At 36.7% G+C, this 20,685-nt stretch overlaps 1 protein-coding gene across 3 annotated transcripts in view; it reads left to right on the forward strand.

The window, feature by feature from the left end:
• TNKS2 (tankyrase 2) overlaps positions 1–20,685 on the forward strand; it is a 67,964-nt gene that overhangs the window by 43,274 nt on the left and 4,005 nt on the right. For 2 of the 3 annotated variants that reach the window (XM_027112030.1, XM_027112032.1), the window contains 9 exons: positions 1,330–1,582; positions 2,589–2,671; positions 3,752–3,872; positions 6,857–6,954; positions 7,808–7,882; positions 10,707–10,812; positions 12,866–13,052; positions 16,209–16,365; positions 17,189–19,543. In XM_027112030.1, coding sequence (XP_026967831.1) covers positions 1,330–1,582; positions 2,589–2,671; positions 3,752–3,872; positions 6,857–6,954; positions 7,808–7,882; positions 10,707–10,812; positions 12,866–13,052; positions 16,209–16,365; positions 17,189–17,251 — 1,143 coding nt within the window. In that variant the 3' untranslated portion in view covers positions 17,252–19,543. Of the gene's footprint in view, positions 1–1,329; positions 1,583–2,588; positions 2,672–3,751; positions 3,873–6,856; positions 6,955–7,807; positions 7,883–10,706; positions 10,813–12,865; positions 13,053–16,208; positions 16,366–17,188; positions 19,544–20,685 lie in introns of those variants that run through there. The other variant, XM_027112031.1, reaches the window with a different exon arrangement.

Genomic DNA, 20,685 nt, shown 5'->3' on the forward strand with positions numbered 1-20,685 from the left:
TTTGGCCACTGTGATGCAAGTGCTTCTCTTGCCTCTGCCACTGAAGACATTGACCCAGAGCAGTGGAGGGAAACGGGGAAGAAATTCTTCTTGAGGTGGAGAGGAAGGGGAGTCTCTTCTGCGCACTGCTTTCTACTGAGATTCCACTGTTGCAAGTTACATTGAGAAGCTGATTTAGTTCAGCTGCATTGGGGGTTGAATTGAATTTTCTCAGCAGGCTGACAACCCAACCATATTTGCAACATTATTTCTTAAGAGAAATATCCTTCCAGTTCCAAACTACCTTAGAAGTGACCTTTTCTAATTCAGTCTGCACATGTTAGTCCACGAGATATAATTAAGTGACATTGAAACAGGGTGCACTAAACATGCATGGGTTTTAGAGTCAAACAGACCTGCCTTAGAATTCCAGCTCTACCATTTACAGTTGTACAGTGTTGCAAGTTGCCTAACCTCAAAGCCTCAGTTACCTAATCTCCAAATGCAGGTAAAATATATCTGGTTAATATGAGAATTAAATGAGGTGATATATTTAAAGTCCTCGGCGTGGTATCAAGTACATAAAAAGCACCCCAAAAATTGTGCTAATGTTACTTTTAAGTGTTAGATACCAACTATGAGTGTCATGGGAGTCCTCAGATTCAGGGGAAGAAAAGGGTGAGGATTGAAAAGGCAGTATAAATGAAAAGCCATGAAAACAAGTACTGTTTACTTCTTGCTGAATGTTAATTACTTAGTGTCTTAATTGAGCATTGTTAAAGAATAGTTATTTGTTACTTATTAAACAAATTAATATACCAGTAAAGTTGGGATTTTTTTTTCCATTCTAGCAGATTTGATTAAAATGATTATCTTTTTTCCTACCCTTCCAAATGTTCAGTTTTGAGGAACAAATACATTACTGGATATTTAAAAAAAAAAAAAACACACCTCATTCTGTTTGCTAAAGTTCTATGTAGATTGAATTACGTCTTCAGAATGCCTTTAAAAGATTTTAAATCTTTTTAAATTTTATATTTCTAAAATTCAGTGCTTTTCAATCATGGTATCTTAGGATTTTTTTCTTGCTTTGCCACATTTAACAGTTTTATTTTGTATGTCTCAGAAGATGTGTTCTGTATTAATGTTTTATGTTCAATAGCTGAATATCACTTATTTAGCTGAATATTACTTATTTGGTTCACTTTGTAAAATAATTTTTATATAATAAGCAATTCTAGTGCAAATCTGCTGGGTTTTTTTCATATTTTTTAATGCGTTCTGTTGGGTATAGTATAGAATTTTAAAACTTGCTTATTGCAGATTTCATCTCTCTGACATATACCCTAGGCAGATGATGTCAGTGCTCTCCTGACAGCAGCCATGCCCCCTTCTGCTCTGCCTTCATGTTATAAATCTCAAGTGCTCAATGGCGTGAGAAGCCCAGGAGCCACTGCAGATGCTCTGTCTTCAGGTCCATCCAGCCCATCAAGCCTTTCTGCAGCCAGCAGTCTTGACAACTTATCCGGCAGTTTTTCTGAACTGTCTTCAGTAGTTAGTTCAAGTGGAACAGAGGGTGCTTCCAGTTTGGAGAAAAAGGAAGGTGAGACATTCAGCCAAAATAACTGGTATTGTAGCCACATATTGTCATTTGGATTACTAAAAAGCCATTTTTTTAACCTTAGATACAACTGTTAGTATCAGATTAACATAGCCTAAAAGTTTTAGCCTTTTATTGTTTTCTTTACATTAGTATTAGAATTCCTAATGAAACTTTCTCCCTCTGCGATGAGACTTGATGAGTGTTCTGCTGCTAACCTACTCTTTAGATGTAAACATACTTTTTGAAAGGTATAGAAGTCCTTTTGGTTGAGTACTTATGCCTTTATTTATCTCTTCCAGTGTACTATTACAGAATTATGAAATACTTTTAACCCCACATCAAAATACCTAATTTTGAATATCATTTTTTAAAAAGAAAAGAAATGGAATTCCCTGGCGGTCCAGTGGGTAGGACTCAGCGCTCTCACTGCTGTGGGCCTAGGTTCAGTCCCTGGTTGGGTAACTAAGATCCCACAAGCCATGTGGCACAGCCAAAAAAAAAAGAAAAGAAAAAAAGACACATACCTACAGTCTCTTTACCTTTTACCTGTCAAAATTGATCTCACCCTATGCAACACTGGAACTTATTTTCATAAACTTTTTTTGTAAAATAGTTTATTACCTCTTCAAAGATAGGGAGACTTTGCTTTTTTAATTGAGATATAATTGACATATAACATTTTATTAGTTTAAGCTGTATGGAAACATATTTGAAAGATACAATTAAAAATAAAATTTCTTAAAAAGAAAAGATAAAAGATATCTTTGTAACATGAGAGTTCCCCATTGGTTAACTCTTCTCTTCTAATAATGTTGAAATTTTATAGCTTTCTCCTTGCAATTTTTGATGTTAAGTTTAATATTATATCCCAAACGGCTGTTAATATTTTGCTTCATCTTTACATTCTTCATGCATGTAATAATGTCACAAAACTTTGCTGTTATAATGTTGATACACGTTATTCTGATAGGAAATTTTGTGTACTGTGATTTTTTTTATTTTCTAGTTCCAGGAGTAGATTTTAGCATAACTCAGTTTGTAAGGAATCTTGGACTTGAACACCTAATGGATATATTTGAGAGAGAACAGGTAAGTACATGAGTTGTTTTGCTTGGTTTGGTGTTTGGGGGAACCTCAAGGGAAAAATAGAACATACTTGACATGCCCTGAACCATTCAGCCTGTTGAGGGGTGAAAAGGATGTTTTTTTAAGAGACTGGAAATCAGTCAGTCTTCTAATTTGGCTTGTTCTTGGAATATGCATTTAGTTTATTAGCACATAAAAATTGTTTCTTATGTAGTAGCAGTAAAATAGCTTTCTTGAGTAAGTTTAGCGTATTCATTTCTTAAAAGTAAGTTATCCTTGAGCTCAGTTTGTTCAATTCTGTTGTGTCAGTCACTACCCACTCTAAGCCTGACACTTTGCTAGCCACTATGGGGAGACACATAGACACACAAACTATATATCTGGGCGTTTCTAGAACAGTCCTAATTTAAAGTGTTCTGTCAGAATACATTCACTGATTTTTTGAGTCCAGAAAATATAATTATTATAGACTTGCACCTCTAAGGAACTTTCGATCTAGTTAGGGAGCTATACCAAGAACATATAAAGAGTCAAGTTTTTGGCATAGAAATTATAAGAAAAAAAGGATTACTACAAGCTGGACTGTTCAGGGAAAGCTTCATGGAAGATTTGTAAAAAAAAATACAGGATTTTAAAGAATGTCTTCAGTTTCACAAAATGGGAATAATATATTTGAGGTAAAAGGCTTAGTTTGAACAATGATGCTCAAGTTATCAGTTAGCATAGTCCAGAGTCTGTAGGAACATTACATTAAGACATTGTGTAAATAGGTTGGATGCAGAGTGATGGTAAAATAGTGTGCCTAAATATGGCTAATTTGAAAATGCATTTTTGTTTTACAGTTTAGTTCTGCTCAGGTTCTTATATTAAATGAAAATAATGATATTTTTGGTAGTTCATGACTCAACTTTCTGTTTAATTATCTGCATCTTTTCAGTTTCAGTTTAACAGCTGGTGTGCTTTCATTTCTAATCTGTTTAGAATAATTTGAAATAAATGGATAAATCTAATACATTGTGAGAACACCAATATATGAATGTCTTCCAAACAAGTCTTCTAAACAGTTTCATTCTCTTTTGTAAGATCACTTTGGATGTATTAGTTGAGATGGGGCACAAGGAGCTGAAGGAGATTGGAATCAATGCTTATGGACATAGACACAAACTAATTAAAGGAGTTGAGAGACTTATCTCTGGGCAACAAGGTATTTCATTTTAAGTCATTGCTATCATCAGTTTAACAGCTTGCACAAAGGCAGCCCTCAACTTAGTAAATGATAATTTTAAAATCTGTAACAGAGAGTCCACTTAATAAGAAGCATACTGAGTAGGATTCCAGAAACCTGGGATCGAATCTTAAATCTGCCACTGTTAAGCTTCCTGAGCTGCTACCTTTAACTCTGAACCTAAGTGAAGTGTCTGGGCCATTGAGAAATGTGGGTGTTGCTTTATCTCTGAAGTTTTTTCCGTTATTTCCATTCACTTATTTCTGAAGTTATTGTAGCTCAAAAATTGTATGGTTCTAAAAGATCTGAAACTTGGATATCTAATATCTTATGGTAATATAATAGGTAATGACTAGGTGTTCAGGCCTGCCCATAAAATAATGTTGTGAATCTCTTTTGTTGTAGTTAAATTCTAAACACTTGCAGTAAAAATATTGGGGAACAAAAGAAAAACAAAAAAAAAATATTGGGGAATAGTAATGTTGCAACTAAAGAAACTTAGCAAAACAAAGTTGAAAAATATTTTATTTCTCTTGAATGTTGATATGTTAGGAAAATGCAAATTGCGTTTGTTCAGTAGATATTCACACTTCCTGTATATCAGGTCTTGAGTATAAAAGATGAATTATTTTAGGTGTCAGAACCACATTTTAAGTTCATTGTTAAACTGAGGGAGTGATGTACCCCAGGGTCAGAAACATCCTGTAATTGAAGACCTGGCTGTACAACTGTGGTTAAAGACAAACCCCCATTAGCAAAACTGAGAGCATTTTTAGGGAAGGATGTATGCTAGCCAGGATAGGTCCATCTCTTGAAGAAGAAAAAAGAGAGCTTTGAAAATCAGGTGATTCAAGCTAAAGAATGTTTTAGACTGGAATTCTGGAATAGAATTGATTAAAGGTAGATGCACTTTACTTGCCTGATAGGAACTGGGGCAGAACATTTAAAATGCGAGATAGTCTTGGATATTTCTAGTATAGAAGACAAAATTTTATGAGATAAAGAAGAGGGAAGATTCATGGCTCCCTGGAATGTTAGTATGAAGAGGAGCTAGAACCCTCAGTTGTGGACTGGCATCATGACTCTACTAGAAAACACTGGATCTGGTAGGATAGCAGTTAAGACTGTTGAAAGGCTCAGGAAACGATGGAAACAGGTACACCGCCTTCAAGTGTCAGGTACGTACCTCCGTGCTGCCTCTGGTCATTCTGATAACATCCAGCTACAATTTAGTAGGAACATTCATTCCTACATGGAGGAGAAACATCATGACACAGAATGACTGTCTGATCTAGCACATCAGGGTCACTTTCCTACATAAAGTTACCACCTTCCTCATTTTCATTTGAAGCCAAGATTCTATACCTATATTATACCCAATTTGCAAAATGGAACCAGTGGCAAGCTTCTGACACTCTCTCATCTCGCTGACTTAACAGCCTTAGCTATCATTCAGTGCATCAAGTCAGTAGATTACTTTTTCTGGGACTTACCTGGTGGTGCAGTGGTTAATAATCCGCCTGCCAATGCAGGGGACACAGGTTCGAGCCCTGGTCCGGGAAGATCCCACATGCCGCAGAGCAGCTAAACCCTTGCACCACAACTGCTGAGCCTGTACTCTAGAGCCCGTGACCCACAGCTACTGAGCCCGTGCGCAGCAACTGCTGAAGCCCACGCGTCTAGAGTCCATGCTCCACAACAAGAGAAGCCACCACAGTGAGAAGCCCACGCACCGCAACAAAGAGCAACCCCCGCTCGCTGCAACTAGCAAAAGCCTACGCGCAGCAACAAAGACCCAATGCAGCCAAAAATAAATAAATAAATAAATTTATTTTTTAAAAAAATAGATTACTTGTTCTCATCTTTCAGCACTGATAAATGTCTTCTTGAGGCCATTAGAAGATGGCTTAGTCAAGTGTTTGTCACAGACTTTATTAAGTATTTTTTCTATAAAATACCTTCTCTGTATAGTCTCCATACTTCCTGTAGACATTGTAATTCAGCCATATCTATACATCTTTATTAGAGTTTGGCATGTTGGTGGTAGTACTGTTACTCAGACCAGAACAGTGCTCTTAGTCTCCAGAGGCAAACCATCATGCATTAACCCAGCAGTAAAGCATCTGAGCCCTAACTCAGAAAACAGTGGAGCTCTGGAGATCTTGTAGAGATTAAAGGAGAGTTGTGTTACAGTTGTAACAAAGAAATTAGAAAATTCTGTTTTAAGATTCCATTTAAAAAGCTTTTGTGAGAGTAAAGATACAAAAATATATATGATTATCTTGACTGTTGACATTCAGAAAATGTGACAAATTCATTGCTGAATTAAAGAATCTATCATGGGTTAGAATAAGCATTCCATCATTAGTAGACTTTATGACTTCTCATTCTTGGATGATTTAAAATTACCTAAGGCCACGCAAGTTTCTTCCTCAATTTTACAAAAAATAAAGGGACCAAATGCTGAAAGGGCTGCCTAGTTAATAAAGGAAATAATTTGAAGAAGAAAACATGTGACAAACAGGAAATAAAGAATAGAAAGATTTTGTGAACTATTCTCACAAAACCCTTATGACTTGTAAGATTAAAAAAAACAGTCATCTAAATGCAGTGTGATATTCTGGTTTGGATCCTGGTAAAGTAAAAGGACATTAGTGGGGAAAACTGGTGAAATCCGAATAAAATCTGAACTTTACTTAATTTTTGACAGGTGTACTATGATTGTGTAAAATGGTAACATTAAGGAAACATTAATGTTCCTGATGGTAATATTAGGAAGTGGAGTGAGAGCACACAGGAACTCTGAGTGCTCTCAGCCTTCCTGTAAATCTAAATTATCCTAAAATAAAAAGTTTTTTAAAATCGGTAGTAAGCATCAGATAAATTAGGTGGTTGTTTTGGGTTGATGTTTATTGGGGGGTTTTTTGGCAAATATTTTTTTACCTTTAAATTTCATTTGATAGGTCTTAACCCATACTTAACTCTGAACACCTCTGGAAGTGGAACAATTCTCATAGATCTGTCTCCTGATGATAAAGAGTTTCAGTCTGTGGAGGAAGAGGTATGTTCATATACCTTAAATAAATGTTGGTTCAGTAGGCTAAATTTCCCAGAAGTTTCCAGATCTACTTGAACATGTATGTAGCAGGGTTTTTTAATGTCCCTAACTCTTTGCCACCTGGAAAACTTCTGAAATCAGCATTTAAAGTACACTATCTCAGTAAACCTTAATTCTAATAACTTGGTTTAGCACTACAATTAATACACAGAATTCTGTTGAAGAAGAGGTTGCTAATACTTTGTTCCTTCATGAAGGCAATTGCAAAGCCCAGTATCTTAGACAAGACCCAGAACATGTGAATGCTACTTATCTAGGAAATTTTTTTCTAGCTTTCTTTCCATAAAACTCTTGGATCCACCAAAATCTTAGAATACTGCCTTGCACTTTGAAGAACATCATACCCTAAATGTGTGAGCTGAGCACAGAGATACAAAGTTGAGTGAGACTTAGTTCTAAAGCTCAGGAAACTCCAACTCTCAATGAAATACAAATTGTGCTTTATTAGAGCAAAACAAATGGGAACAAATAAATCATTGGGGTTTTTTTTGGTATGTGAAGTGGTTGGCTTTGTATGTTTAGCTCACCTATGCATCTGCTTGTTTCTTTTTCTTCCTGTAGTTTGCATTGTATAATTTTCACCTATATGTATTTTTAGATTGATTGTATTAGCTATCTGCTATCCCTCAAAAATAGTACGTGTGAACTTATAGAATTCATTCCTTAAACAACAAAAATGTTAAAAACCCATTTTGTATTCTCAAAAATAGAATCATATGAGTCAAGAACCATGTTCCCTAAATCAAAAAAAAACACAAAAGCTAATGCACGTATATTTGGAATATTTTTCCATCAGATGCAGAGTACAGTCCGAGAGCACAGAGATGGAGGTCATGCAGGTGGAATCTTCAACAGATACAATATTCTCAAGGTAATAAGTTAGTGGAAATAAAGTTTGCTGAGACCATAGTTTTCAAAGCCTGAAGCCATGATTAACTTTCACAAGAATGTAATCTGTCCAGCCCAATAAGTCTTTCACAGGGCATATGGGGATATTTTGGGAAAGAATATGTCCTTGGAAGGTTAAGATCCCCAAATCTCTGTACTAAACACTAGTTCAGCCTCTGTTGAACATATTTAAGTTTAGGGATTATGCTTTATCTTGGGGTAAAGGTAAATCCTGCAGGTTTAGGACTTTAAATATGTAAACTACTATTAAGGTACTCTGTTGTAACAAAGTTGAATTTTTTTGTGACTCATGGAAGGACTCCCATCTTTATAATTGCACCATGGTTTGTTTGTCCTAACTGTGACTACTCCAGGTTTCTGTGAGTCCCCACATACACCAATTTTTGGTAATTTTAGTAGTACTCCTTGTATACCTTCCATATTTCCAAAAATAGTCTTTAAAAAAAATGTTTTAAAGAGAGTCCTGACTGTTATTGATATCAGTTACTCTTCTCAGGACCTTTTTCAGCTTTGCTAGTTTGTATTGTTGTTGTTGAAGCTATATAGCAACCAAACTGCATACTCTACTTGAGATGCATAGTGATTTTCTATTAACTACATTGGTATATTCTTAATCATTATAAGAGTTAGAGTTATAATTAAAATGTGGCAAGTATCTTTCTAATACCTAAATTTTAAACTCAAAGGTGAACAGTATCAAATCTTTCAGCTGTGTTGTAGTACTGTTTCACAATAATATACTATTATGAGTATACTAATAGATGTCATATTTTAGAATTAGTGAATACTAAAATTATTCATTGAGATTGCTCTGTTCATACTATTTAGAAATAAGATGATATAAAACAAGAACACATTATTCAGGTGAAACGGTTATTCTTCTGGGAGCTGTATTTTATTAGTTCATATCATAGTATGACCTGAGTGACATCTTGAGATTTCTATTCATGGATATATATATAGTAATTTTTAATAAGACAAATAATTACTCCTACTACAGGCAAATTTCAGTCAAGTCCCTTTTGTGTGCAAGCAGTAACAGAATGTGTAGAGGTTTGTTAAGGGTGCAGGCAGGGAAGAGAATATGTGTTTGATTTCCAAAGTTACTGAATTTGGGAGGTATGCTGTTTTCTTCCTCTATAAAGGTATTTTAATGTAATATCTAATAAAAGTCTTTTCATTGATAAAACTTTGTTCCCTTTTATTTTTAAACATTAATGAGCTCTGTTTATGCCAGTTGTGTGCCTTGATTATGTCTGTGATGGTATTTTGAGTTAATTTGAACCAAGACTAAAACCACCAGCTCCCAGATGTGTTCTAGGACCAGCAGGGGGCTGTAGCACCCTTAAATACAGCTAAGAAACAGCACTAGGATTGTAAATTTTGACAGTACTCCTGATGAAACCAGTATCCATCTTTAACTCTTCTCCAGACAAATTTTAGGAATTGGAGGGGTAGGGAGGGATAGAGGGAGTACTAGGTAGGTGTATGTGTTTGTGTGTGTGTGTGTGTGTGTGTTTGGTGTGGCTATTTCAGTTTTTTTTTTAACATCTTTATTGGAGTATAATTGCTTTACAATGGTGTGTTAGTTTTTGCTTTATAACAAAGTGAATCAGCTATACATATACGAATATCCCCATATCCCCTCCCTCTTGCGTCTCCCTCCCACCCTCCCTATCCCACCCCTCTAGGTGGTCACAAAGCCCCAAGCTGATCTTGCTGTGCTACGCAGCTGCTTCCCACTAGCTATCTATTTTGCATTTGGTAGTGTATATATGTCCATGCCACTCTCTCACTTCGTCCCAGCTTACCCTTCCCCCTCCCCGTGTCCTCAGTCCATTCTCTACGTCTGCATCTTCCTGTCCTGCCCCTAGGTTCTTCATAACCTTTTTTTTTTTAATTCCATATATATGTGTTAGCATACGGTATTTGTTTTTCTCTTTCTGACTTGCTTCACTCTGTATGACAGACTCCAGGTCCATCCACCTCACTATAAATAACTCAATTGCGTTTCTTTTTACGGCTGAGTAATATTCCATTGTATATATGTGCCACATCTTCTTTATCCATTCCTCTGTCAATGGACTTAGGTTGCTTCCACGTCCTCACTATTGTAAATAGAGCTGCAGTGAACATTGTGGTACATGACTCTTTTTGAATTATGGTTTTCTCAGGGTATGTGCCCAGTAGTGGGATTGCTGGGTCATATGGTAGTTCTATTTTTAGTTTTTTAAGGGACCTCCATACTGTTCTCCATAGTGGCTGTACCAATTCACATTCCCACCAGCAGTGCAAGAGGGTTCCCTTTTCTCCACACCCTCTCCAGCATTTATTGTTTGTAGATTTTTTGATGATGGCCATTCTGACTTGTGTATTTCAAATATTTTTAATTAAAAACAGATAAAGATGGTACTTTGAGCCAGATAAAGCAGGGGGGAAAGGATAGTATTCTCTTTCTTATACTTCCATACAGAACTCAGCATGTCTGATTTGGAGGTGTTTTAGTAATAATTCTAAAGTAATGAGAATGGAAGTATTTTAATCAATTAACAGTACTCTTGACCTTTACATATAGCTTTTTTCCCCTTTGTAGTTTTTTGATTTCCAAAATGTACCTATATTTCCATTTTTATGGTTGGGTTAAAGTTTTTTAGTTGACTAAAAATAACACATAATTTATATTTCAGAGAAAAGTTTTGCCTTTCTTCTGGCCCTATGTGGCCCATTTTTGGATAAGATTAATTATTATGATGTAGAGATTTTATTTTTCTGGTTTCTTTTTAAAGATTCAGAAAGTTTGTAACAAGAAACTATGGGAAAGATACACTCACAGGAGGAAAGAAGTTTCTGAAGAAAACCACAACCATGCAAATGAAAGAATGCTATTTCATGGTAAGATTCCTCTCCCCCAACCCTACCACCATCCTCCTCCGCATTTTTTGTCAGGTTTGAAATAATAATGAATCTGTATATTCCTCATGTCATTTTTAAAAAATAAATAGTATTTCTGTAAATCTTTAAATTTATATTTTTTTGTGATTTTTTTTGGCTGTGTTGGATCTACGTTGCTGTGCATGGGCTTTTCTCCAGTTGCGGCGAGCAGGGTCTACTCTTCGTTGCAGTGCGCGGGCTTCTCATTGCAGTGGCTTCTCTTGTTGAGAAGCACGGGCTCTAGGCATGTGAGCTTCAGTAGTGGCGCATGGGCTCAGTAGTTGTGACTCACAGGCTCTAGAGCACAGCCTCAGTAGTTGTGGCGCACGGGCTTTGTTGCTCTGTGGCATATGGGATCTTCCAGACCAGGGATCCAACCCGTGTCCCCTGCATTTGCAGGCGGATTCTTAACCACTGGGCCACCAGGGAAGTCCCTGTATTTTTAACATCTTTTTTGAGTTTTTATGTTTTACAGTGGGTCGTGTATAAATAGGATTACCATAACAGAAAAAGTGTAGAAATGAGAATGTTGACTATTCATACTTTCCCTTTTATTTTAATATAGTTGATTTTGTGTGATGATTACTCTGAAAAATGGTGTTTTACTTTTAACTGGTTGGGTGAATTAAAGTTAAAATAAGATCTGAAAATTGCCTCAGAAGAATATATGCATCCTGTTCTGACTGATTCTAAGTGTCAAGGCTACATGTAACTTCAGCGAAAAGAGCCACTGTCATTGAACCTATGGAGTTTTCTGAGAACTTTTGTTGAATTGCGAGCACCATTACTTGTCATTCTTGAAATTTCCTGTTTATGTTGCAAGTTGGTAGGTGTTGATGATTGGTGTTTCGTGTTTATAGCAAAGATTAATATAGATATTACTGTAGTGTTTATCAAGTCTTCAGGCACATTATCCATGATCGGTCCAGTCTGTTCCTTCAGTTGGCTTTGATTGCAGAAAATTTTTAGAGACTGGTAAAGTGCTATAAAACACAACATTTAAATTTCACAGTCCCCTGGAAGAATGGCTATAGCAGACTGAATTGGTATATAATATCTAAATGGTACTTCTCATTCCAATACCCTAAAAATCATCATGATAATTTCTTGGCACAGAGCATATTTATTTATGTATTGACTTGATGGTTGTAATGAATAATTTTTTCTGTTTTATAATAGAAATGGTTTTGGGTTTTCCAAATTCAAATAAGTTATTGTATTCTTCAGTATTTCTGTAAAGTGGAATTCAGTGTATTTTCCTGTCCCTTTATGAACAGGGACACTGATCTTGATGGATCAGTTAGTTGTGTTATACTGGCTTTTCCCAACCCCCAGCCTCACTCCACTCCCTGGCCTGGTACCCATGCTTAGTACCTCCTCTCCTTTGGCTAAGCTCCTTCTTGGCACACGTGCAAGGAAGGAGGAGAATGAAGTCAATATGTAGGCAAAGAAGGAACACACCACATTTGCAGTTGAAATCTGGTACTAGCAAGTGATAAAAGGCAGAGAAGTGGAAGGATAGGAGAGAAGAGGTGTAAAGAAGAAAATGAACATGAAAAGATCACTTTGGCCACTTTTGATATCTAGAAAAAGTACACAGATGTGGGCATCATTGCATGACCTAATTGCATTCAGCCTTGCCGTAAGAGGTGAATTATGAGACTCTTGGTCTGGATACGTATGAATTTGGGGCCTGGAATTTGATAACTCTAGCATTGATATTTCAGGTGATCTGTTTGTTTTTCTAGTTGAATCTGTATGTGTCCTTACTTTGGCATCTGAACCGCCACCCTATTAGAAACATTCGTTCATATTAGCAATTCTTCTAAAATAACTATTTATTCTAGGGTGGTGAGCTAGCTGACAGTTAACTTGTTAACCCTTGTGTTTTGAATTTGCTTTATTGTGGTGGTGGTGTATATATGTTTAAGAATTTAACTTCTAAGAGGCTTTAGCTTTTGTTCTTTTTCTTCTAAGATAATTTTAAAATGTTATGTATTTGTATGTATTTTAGGGTCTCCCTTTGTGAATGCAATTATTCATAAAGGCTTTGACGAAAGGCATGCCTACATAGGTGGCATGTTTGGAGCTGGGATCTATTTTGCTGAAAACTCTTCCAAAAGCAATCAGTATGTGTATGGAATCGGAGGAGGTACTGGGTGTCCAGTACACAAAGACAGATCTTGTTACATTTGCCACAGGTAAGAGATCACTTGTTCTCGTTTATTTTGATAAGAATCAGATAAGAACTGGTTTCAAATTTGAGAAATTTGGGGGGCACAACATTATCTCGGACAACTTTAGGAATCCAAGCTAGTCATATTTCAGGTTGCTTTTGGTCCTCTCACCAGTTCTAGTAATGGTTAATATTTATTAAATGATCTGTATGGGCCAAGCACAGTTCTACACACTTGACCTATTCAACTCATTCAATCATTAGAGCATATGGTGCTTTTAGAATATGGAATAGAAGATATCACTGGGCATGAAAGAGATTTTATTGTGGACTATTTAAAAATCTAGTATTCAAAGGCTAAAATGGCATTACTTGTTACACCTAATCATTTCATGGCAATGTGTGAGGGAGTCTCTCTTCCAGTGTGATAGTGATCTTAATCCTCAATCTGTGATATTACTACTCAAAAAGTTACAATAAAATACATCAGCCCCTTTAGAAAGCACATTATCAAAGAACTACTTTGTACTTCTTTCCTACTTTCAGTAACCCTGGTCTAACTCAGTTGTTAAAATCATTCAAATGACTTGGGTCTAATTGATAAAATCCTTATAGATAAATAAATTATCTTTCACCATTTGAAAAATCAAGTAAGATTAATTACTGAGGTTTATTCTATAGTTAGGACACTGCTTATAAAGACCAAGAACAGTAACTATCAAACATGAGCAAGCTCAGAATCACCTAGACAGCTAGTAAAAACAAAGATTCCGGTGCCATGCGTCCTGAGTTGTTGATTTAGTAGGTGGAGCCCTAGAACTTGAATTTCTGCCAGTTTCTACCAAGTTCCTAGCTGATGCTGAAGCTTCTGATCACTGATGTAGAAACCCTGGAGCAGTAGTTCTCAGCTTTGGCAGCACATTGGAGTTACCTAAGGGGCTTTAAAAACTAACGCCTGTGTCCCACCCTCAAGAGATTCTCACTTAATTGGTCTGGGGTCTGGTCTGTGCATGGGATTTTTAAAACCTTCCCAGCTGACATTGAAAGGTTACCAAGGGTAAAGGACTGTAGTCCTGAAGGGAAACAAAGACTGTTTATGTTTTGTTCTTGTTTTTTGCCCCCTAAATTTAGACTCACATAGGTATCTACAGTCAGTCCTCTTGGGTATGACCTCCCACCCATTTCTATTTTAGATCATAAGTTGGAATGGTTAGGAGGCTTGTAATTTCTTGAGATTCTGTAAATTGAACATTGCTACTTTTACTTGTCATATATTATCTGGAGGCTAAATAGTTCTGATTATTAGTATTAGTAGTAAGCATTGTTCGAGTACCTCTTCTCAGCTGTCTTTGGAGTAGAATGCTTGTATGTCTGGAAATAAGTTTATTTATTAACTTAAGATTTCTGTATGCTGGATTATCATGGGACTGATTGTGACTATAATAGAAAATCTATTAGAAACGCTAAGAAGGGCTTCCCTGGTGGCACAGTGGTTAAGAATCCGCCTGCCAATGCAGAGGACACGGGTTTGAGCCCTGGTCCGGGAAGATCCCACATGCCACGGAGCATCTAAGCCCATGCACCACAACTACTGAGCCTGCTCTCTAGAGCCCACAAGCCACAACTACCGAAGCCCATGCACCTAGAGCCTGTGCTCCACAACAAGAGAAGCCACCTTAACGAGAGGCCTGCGCACCGCAACGAAGAGTAACCCCCGCTCTCTGCAACTAAAAAGAAAGCCCATGTGCAGCAATGAAGACCCAAAGCAGCCATAAATATATATATAGAAAGAAAGAAAGAAACGCTAAGAAGGTTTCCATGGGGCATATTTAGAATAAAAAGTACATAGCCCGTCTTCTTTGGAGACAGAATCATCAATTAGTCCACCAAATCTCCTCTTCTCCTATATAGAAAAAAGGAAATTAGAGAAACAATGAAGTAATAAAAAGTTCATTGGATCTAAGGAAAGCCAATCATATGCCTGTGGGGAGTGGGAATGTAATACTTAAAACTTCTGGTGAGGGAAGACCTATTTGAAGATGTGACATTTCAGCTGAAACTTGAAAAATGAATATTAGCCAGTAGAAGAGTGGTAGAATACATATCATTCTAGATGATAGAGGAGACAGTATGTCTGATGGCCATAGGGCAAGAAAGTTTGGCCTGTGGGAAGAAAAACTAATGCTCCTGGGCATAATGAACACAGAGTAAAATTCAAGAATTTAGAGCCACTAAAAGGAATTTGGATTTTCTTCTAGGCACAGTGAGTAGCCTCTAAAAGGTTTTAAGCAGAAAAGCGATGCGATCTGATTTATGGTTTTTGTTGTTTGTTGGTTTTTTTCCCCTAAATCACTGATTGCTTGGATGGAAAATAATTTAGACAAGAATTAGAGGGCTTCCCTGGTGGCGCAGTGGTTGAGAGTCCGCCTGCCGATGCAGGGGACGCGGGTTCGTTCCCCGGTCCGGGAAGATCCCACGTGCCACGGAGCGGCTGGGCCCGTGAGCCGTGGCTGCTGGGCCTGCGCATCCAGAGCCTGTGCTCCGCAACGGGAGAGGCCACAACAGTGAGAGGCCCGCGAACCGCAAAAAAAAAAAGAATTACAGTAGAAACAGAAAGACTAGTTCAAAGGCCATTGTTACAGTCCACGTGAAAATTCAAAGGCCATTGTTACAGTCCACGTGAAAATTCAAAGGCCATTGTTACAGTCCAGGTGAAAATTTTGGTGATTTGGACTCAATAGTGACAGTAGAGTTAAGAGAAGAGAATGGATTTCAATACATTTTGAAAGTGGAATCCACGGGACTTACCTGGGTAAATGTTCAACTTTGTAAGGCACTTCATGGAAGCCCCTTAAAACCTCCTCCTCCTTCCCACTTGGGCTATGATTTGTGCTTTTGCTGGGATACAAACAGGATGGCAGAGTCTATATCACTGTAAGATTATTACAATCGCTATAAGATATCATTTTATAGTTAAAATAAGGATTAATTAAAGTGACAAATTCTTTCATTAGTGAGAGTAGTAGAAGACATTCTTACAAAGTTCTTTAAAGGGTAAAATGATAGAAACAATCATAAGTGTTCATGTATAAATGCATTAAAAAGCTATGTAGTGTACATAAATAAAATTGTCACGTACGACTTGTCTTCAGGGAGATCTTTTCCTTTTCACATGTTATAGGCAGCTGCTCTTTTGCCGGGTAACCTTGGGAAAGTCTTTCCTGCAGTTCAGTGCAATGAAAATGGCACATTCTCCTCCAGGACATCACTCAGTCACTGGTCGACCCAGTGTAAATGGACTAGCATTAGCTGAATATGTAATTTACAGAGGAGAACAGGTAATTCAGTTTTATTTGCTCATCTTCAAAAATGCTTTAGAGCCATACTTTAACCTCTTACTAATCTTTTAAATTGACAAGGCATATTGCCTTAAGAGCTGGATTTCTTTTTAACTCATATTTGGAAATTATTTCAGACTTAAAGAAAAATTGCAAAAATAATAAAGAGAATTCCCTTATAACCTTTACCCAAATCTTCCAAATGTTAACATTTTAGCATTCTCTCTTTCTCCTTTATCATGCTCTCCCTACTGTATGTGTGTATACTTTTTTTTTTCCTGAGCTGCTTGGAAGTAGGTAATAGGCATCTTTCTTTACCCTTAAATTCTTCAGTGTGTATTTCCTAAAAACAAGGACATTCCCTTAAAATTGTCAAAATCAGGAAAATATCATTAATGTAATATATCTAACCTACAGACCTTATTCAAATTTTGTCAACCATACTTTTTTTTTTTAGCTTCTGTAAAATATAATTAGCATCCTATATTTAATAGATAACCTCTCTGTAGCAAAGAAATGTATCATTCCCTCTTGCTCTTAGTGACATAGATCCAGTCAAAAGCATCTCTAGAGCGTTGTGTACTGGGGATACGTATCAGGATCACCTCAGTTATTAAAAACAAACGCATGCTTAATACTCATCCTAGACCTGCTGATTGAGAGTCTAAGGGATTGGAGTCAAGGTAAGGCTGTTTTGGGAAAATGCCCTTTGATGATTCTGATCCACAGCACTAATTTAGAACCTCTTCCCTAGGAATCCTTATAATAAGTCTCCTTTCAAAAAATTTGTTTACCAATATTTGAATTAATCTTTCTCTTCTAGGCTTATCCTGAATATTTAATTACTTACCAGATTGTAAGGCCTGAAGGTATGGTTGATGGATAAATAGTTGTTTTAGGAAACTAGCAACACTGAACCTAAAATCATCTAAGCAGCTGGTGGCCTCGTAAGTTTTACTCCTTTGCTGAGAAAAATCATCTTGTCCACAAGCCTGTGGCAAAAGGTTAAAAATGTGAAAGGATTTTAACATTCTGACTTGATAAAGCTTTAATAATGTACAGTGTTTTCTAAATATTTCCTGTTTTTCAGCACTTTAACAGATGCCATTCCAGGTTAAACTGGGTTTGTCTGTACTAAATTATAAACAGAGTTAACTTGAATCTTTTATACGTTATACATTGATTCTAACAGAAACTGTAATTCCCCTCAACAGAACTCATTTTACTAATATAGTACTGTGTTCTTTAAAACACAGTATTTACACTGAATACAGTTTCATTTGTAAAACTGTAAATAAGAGCTTTTGTACTAGCCCCATATTTATTTACATTGCTTTGTAATATAAATCTACTGTTTTAGAACTGCAGCGGTTTACAGATTTTTTTCATATGTACTGCTCATCTGTACTTCATCTTGCATCATCATGATTGAATGATCTTTTACCTTTGATTCCAGAGGCTATGTTGAGTCGTTAGCAGAGACCTTGTCACTTGGGAAGGATTGATTCATCAGATTTAATTTGCTGATGGAAGCATTTATGTCTCATTAGAAGTCTTTCCCATTTAAGAGCTTGTTTCATAAATACTCTGGGAGTTTAATTTGTGATAACTTTGTATGTATAACACACATTCCAAAGAGCTCTAACTATGATGGTCCTGATTATTAAAGACACTTCTTTACTAGCCTCAAACTCTGGGTTTCACATTGGAAAATTTTCTCATGTCATTTTGTGAAAATTAGAGCAAGAGCTTCTATTTTTTAGAGAGGCTAAATCCTGCCACTGAACAATTATAGTGTTCTTTTCATGGAATGTAAATAGGAAGTTGAATTTTCAGATGTGGGAAGGGTAATCCTGAAATTTTTCCAGCCTGTTCTAATTAGCTTAAATCTAAAGGGAAAAAAATAGCAGATGGGAGTGGGTAGTTTTTTCTCTGAAGTTATTTTTCTCCTGTTCTTTTTCTTTGGCCTTACTGTTTTACTTATAGCCAGTCTGTACACCATAGGTAAGCTCAACCCAAAACCATGAAATGTAGGTGTCCCAGTTCTCTCCTGGCCTCCTGAATAGGCAGGTGCAGTGAAATGGGTGCTTCCGCTCCTGGGTTGCCTCATCATGACGTGGTACACCCACTTGGAAATAACGCTTTGTTTATGCACCACCTGGTGACCAGGCTCGTTGGGCAGCTGTGGAGGGGAATGCTATCCCATAAAATGCCATTCCTATTTTTTAACATAAAACTATCTTTTCCATGAAATATGCTAAAGCATCTTGGTACAGAGACATGAGTTACAGCTTGGCAGTCTGTTTGTTGACTGTAGTTCTCTCAGAAGTCAAGGCAAGATTGTTACCTATTAAATCTTTGTTAATGAGGCTGTTCCCCTTCACTCTCTGTACCAGTTCACATTTGTTTTACATTTTATTCGGTCTCTAAATTAACTGGGCTTTTGCAGTAACTTGTACATAAAGTGCTAGAAAATCATGTTTCTTGTCTTGAGTAAGAGTTAATCACAGTAAATGTATTGCATATCTGGAGTTGTGTTTCTATGATGTAAATTGTGATCATTTAAGAGGCCAATTCCTGACCATGAAGTGCTTTATACAGCTCTCTAATAATGGCAGATATCCTAACGTCATTCTTGGAACACAAATGGAGTATGCCAAATTTTATGTAATTTTTCAGGTTCTGGAAGCTAGGTTTTATAATTAGAAGATAATGAGATGAGTTAATGGAGTTTATATTTACATACCTTATCTCTCAACATTTAGCCCATATTGCTCACCCTATGAGTGACTCTGGAATTGCTTATCATGTAAAATCATCATGGTCTATGAGTTTACGATATTGCAGCCTGTGTTGTTTCATCTAATCCATTGCTTAATTAGTGTGTTGCTTTTCTATGAATGATTATATTGTGGTTAATATGTTAGCATGGCAATATTTCAGATAGCTTTTTGTTAGGAGCTTGGGGGGTGGTTGGGGGTGACTGGGGATTTCTTTGAAGTTTTTGCATGGAATACCTTACTTTATTGATGATGGAATTGCTTTTTCTTTTGTCTTGTGATTTTTTTTTAAGAGATTTAAATTTTTGTGTGAGTAGTACTATTATATCCATCTTGAGTGTCTTACTTGTATCACATTCCATACCCTCATTTAATTCTTAATAAACTGTTCACTTGTTTTTCTGGGTAGCATGGTAATTACTGGAATACCATAAATGTGTTGTTGAATGGTCTTTGAGAAAATGGATTAAGATTACAATAAACCACAATTTCAGGAAAATAATGTAGTTCTGAGTCTAATAGTGATAAAGACTGCAGTTTAAAATCTGAAATACTGAATGTCGTGACCATACCTGCTCAGATGCTTTAAGATGAAAGTAGCTGTCAGACACTTTTAGACATTTAGTCTGTCCTACACAAGTTTTGGCAAACCTTAAAGCTGTTTCCTGGGAAATCTATCTCTTTTTTTTTGGCCACACCACACAGTTTGCAGGGTTTTAGTTCCCCGACCAGGGATCAAACCCGGGCCCTCGGCAATGAGAGCTTGGAGTCCTGACCGCTGGACCGCCAGGGAATTCCCCTGGGAAATCTATCTTAACTTATAAAGAGGAATAAGAATATATTTTTATATTCCGTGTCATAGAAAATTTCTTTATAACTTTACAAATCTTAAAGTTAGTAGTATTTAGTATTCTTAAAAGAAAGTATAGTAAGATAAATGTATTTTAGGTTTCAATATGCTAAGTGTCTGTGTGTGTGATCAGGTCCCTGCTTACTATAATAGGAGAATGATGGTGCAAATAATCCATAAGTCATTTGGCTTTGAAATACTTTTCAGCAGCTTTATCTTACTGCTTGATTTGGTATAATATTAAAGTGTTCGCTTGCTAGTTCCTAAGCGTGCATGCCGTTGTATGATGTGATCCAGTTGTTTGCAGGGTGATGAGGAGAGAAAACTTGCAAATAAATTTCCCTAAGCTTTTGTGATTAGTATTCCTGACTGGCCCTTTACCTACTGTCCTGTCCTATCAGAGGACTAGAGTAACAGAGGAAGCAAGTGGTCATATACATTCTTCACCAGGAGAACTGCCAGATTTGTGTAGAGTTAGACTGTAATGTGGCCTTTTCGCTATCTGCTGAATCTCTATCCGCCTCCTCCTTTTCATGCTTACTAGCTGAGGAAGACTGACATAAAATACTTAATGGTACCTTCTTAGAAGGTTCTTGCTCTCCATATACAAGCCACCATTGTCAGAAGTGTCTTCTCCACTTTGTTATTCACCCACAGTTGTCATCATCATCACAAAAATCTGCACAAAGC

The sequence above is a fragment of the Aethalodelphis obliquidens genome, unplaced genomic scaffold, assembly GCF_003676395.1.
Source record: "Aethalodelphis obliquidens isolate GAN/ISIS:26980383/991018 unplaced genomic scaffold, ASM367639v1 scaffold11, whole genome shotgun sequence".
Taxonomy (NCBI): domain Eukaryota; kingdom Metazoa; phylum Chordata; class Mammalia; order Artiodactyla; family Delphinidae; genus Aethalodelphis; species Aethalodelphis obliquidens.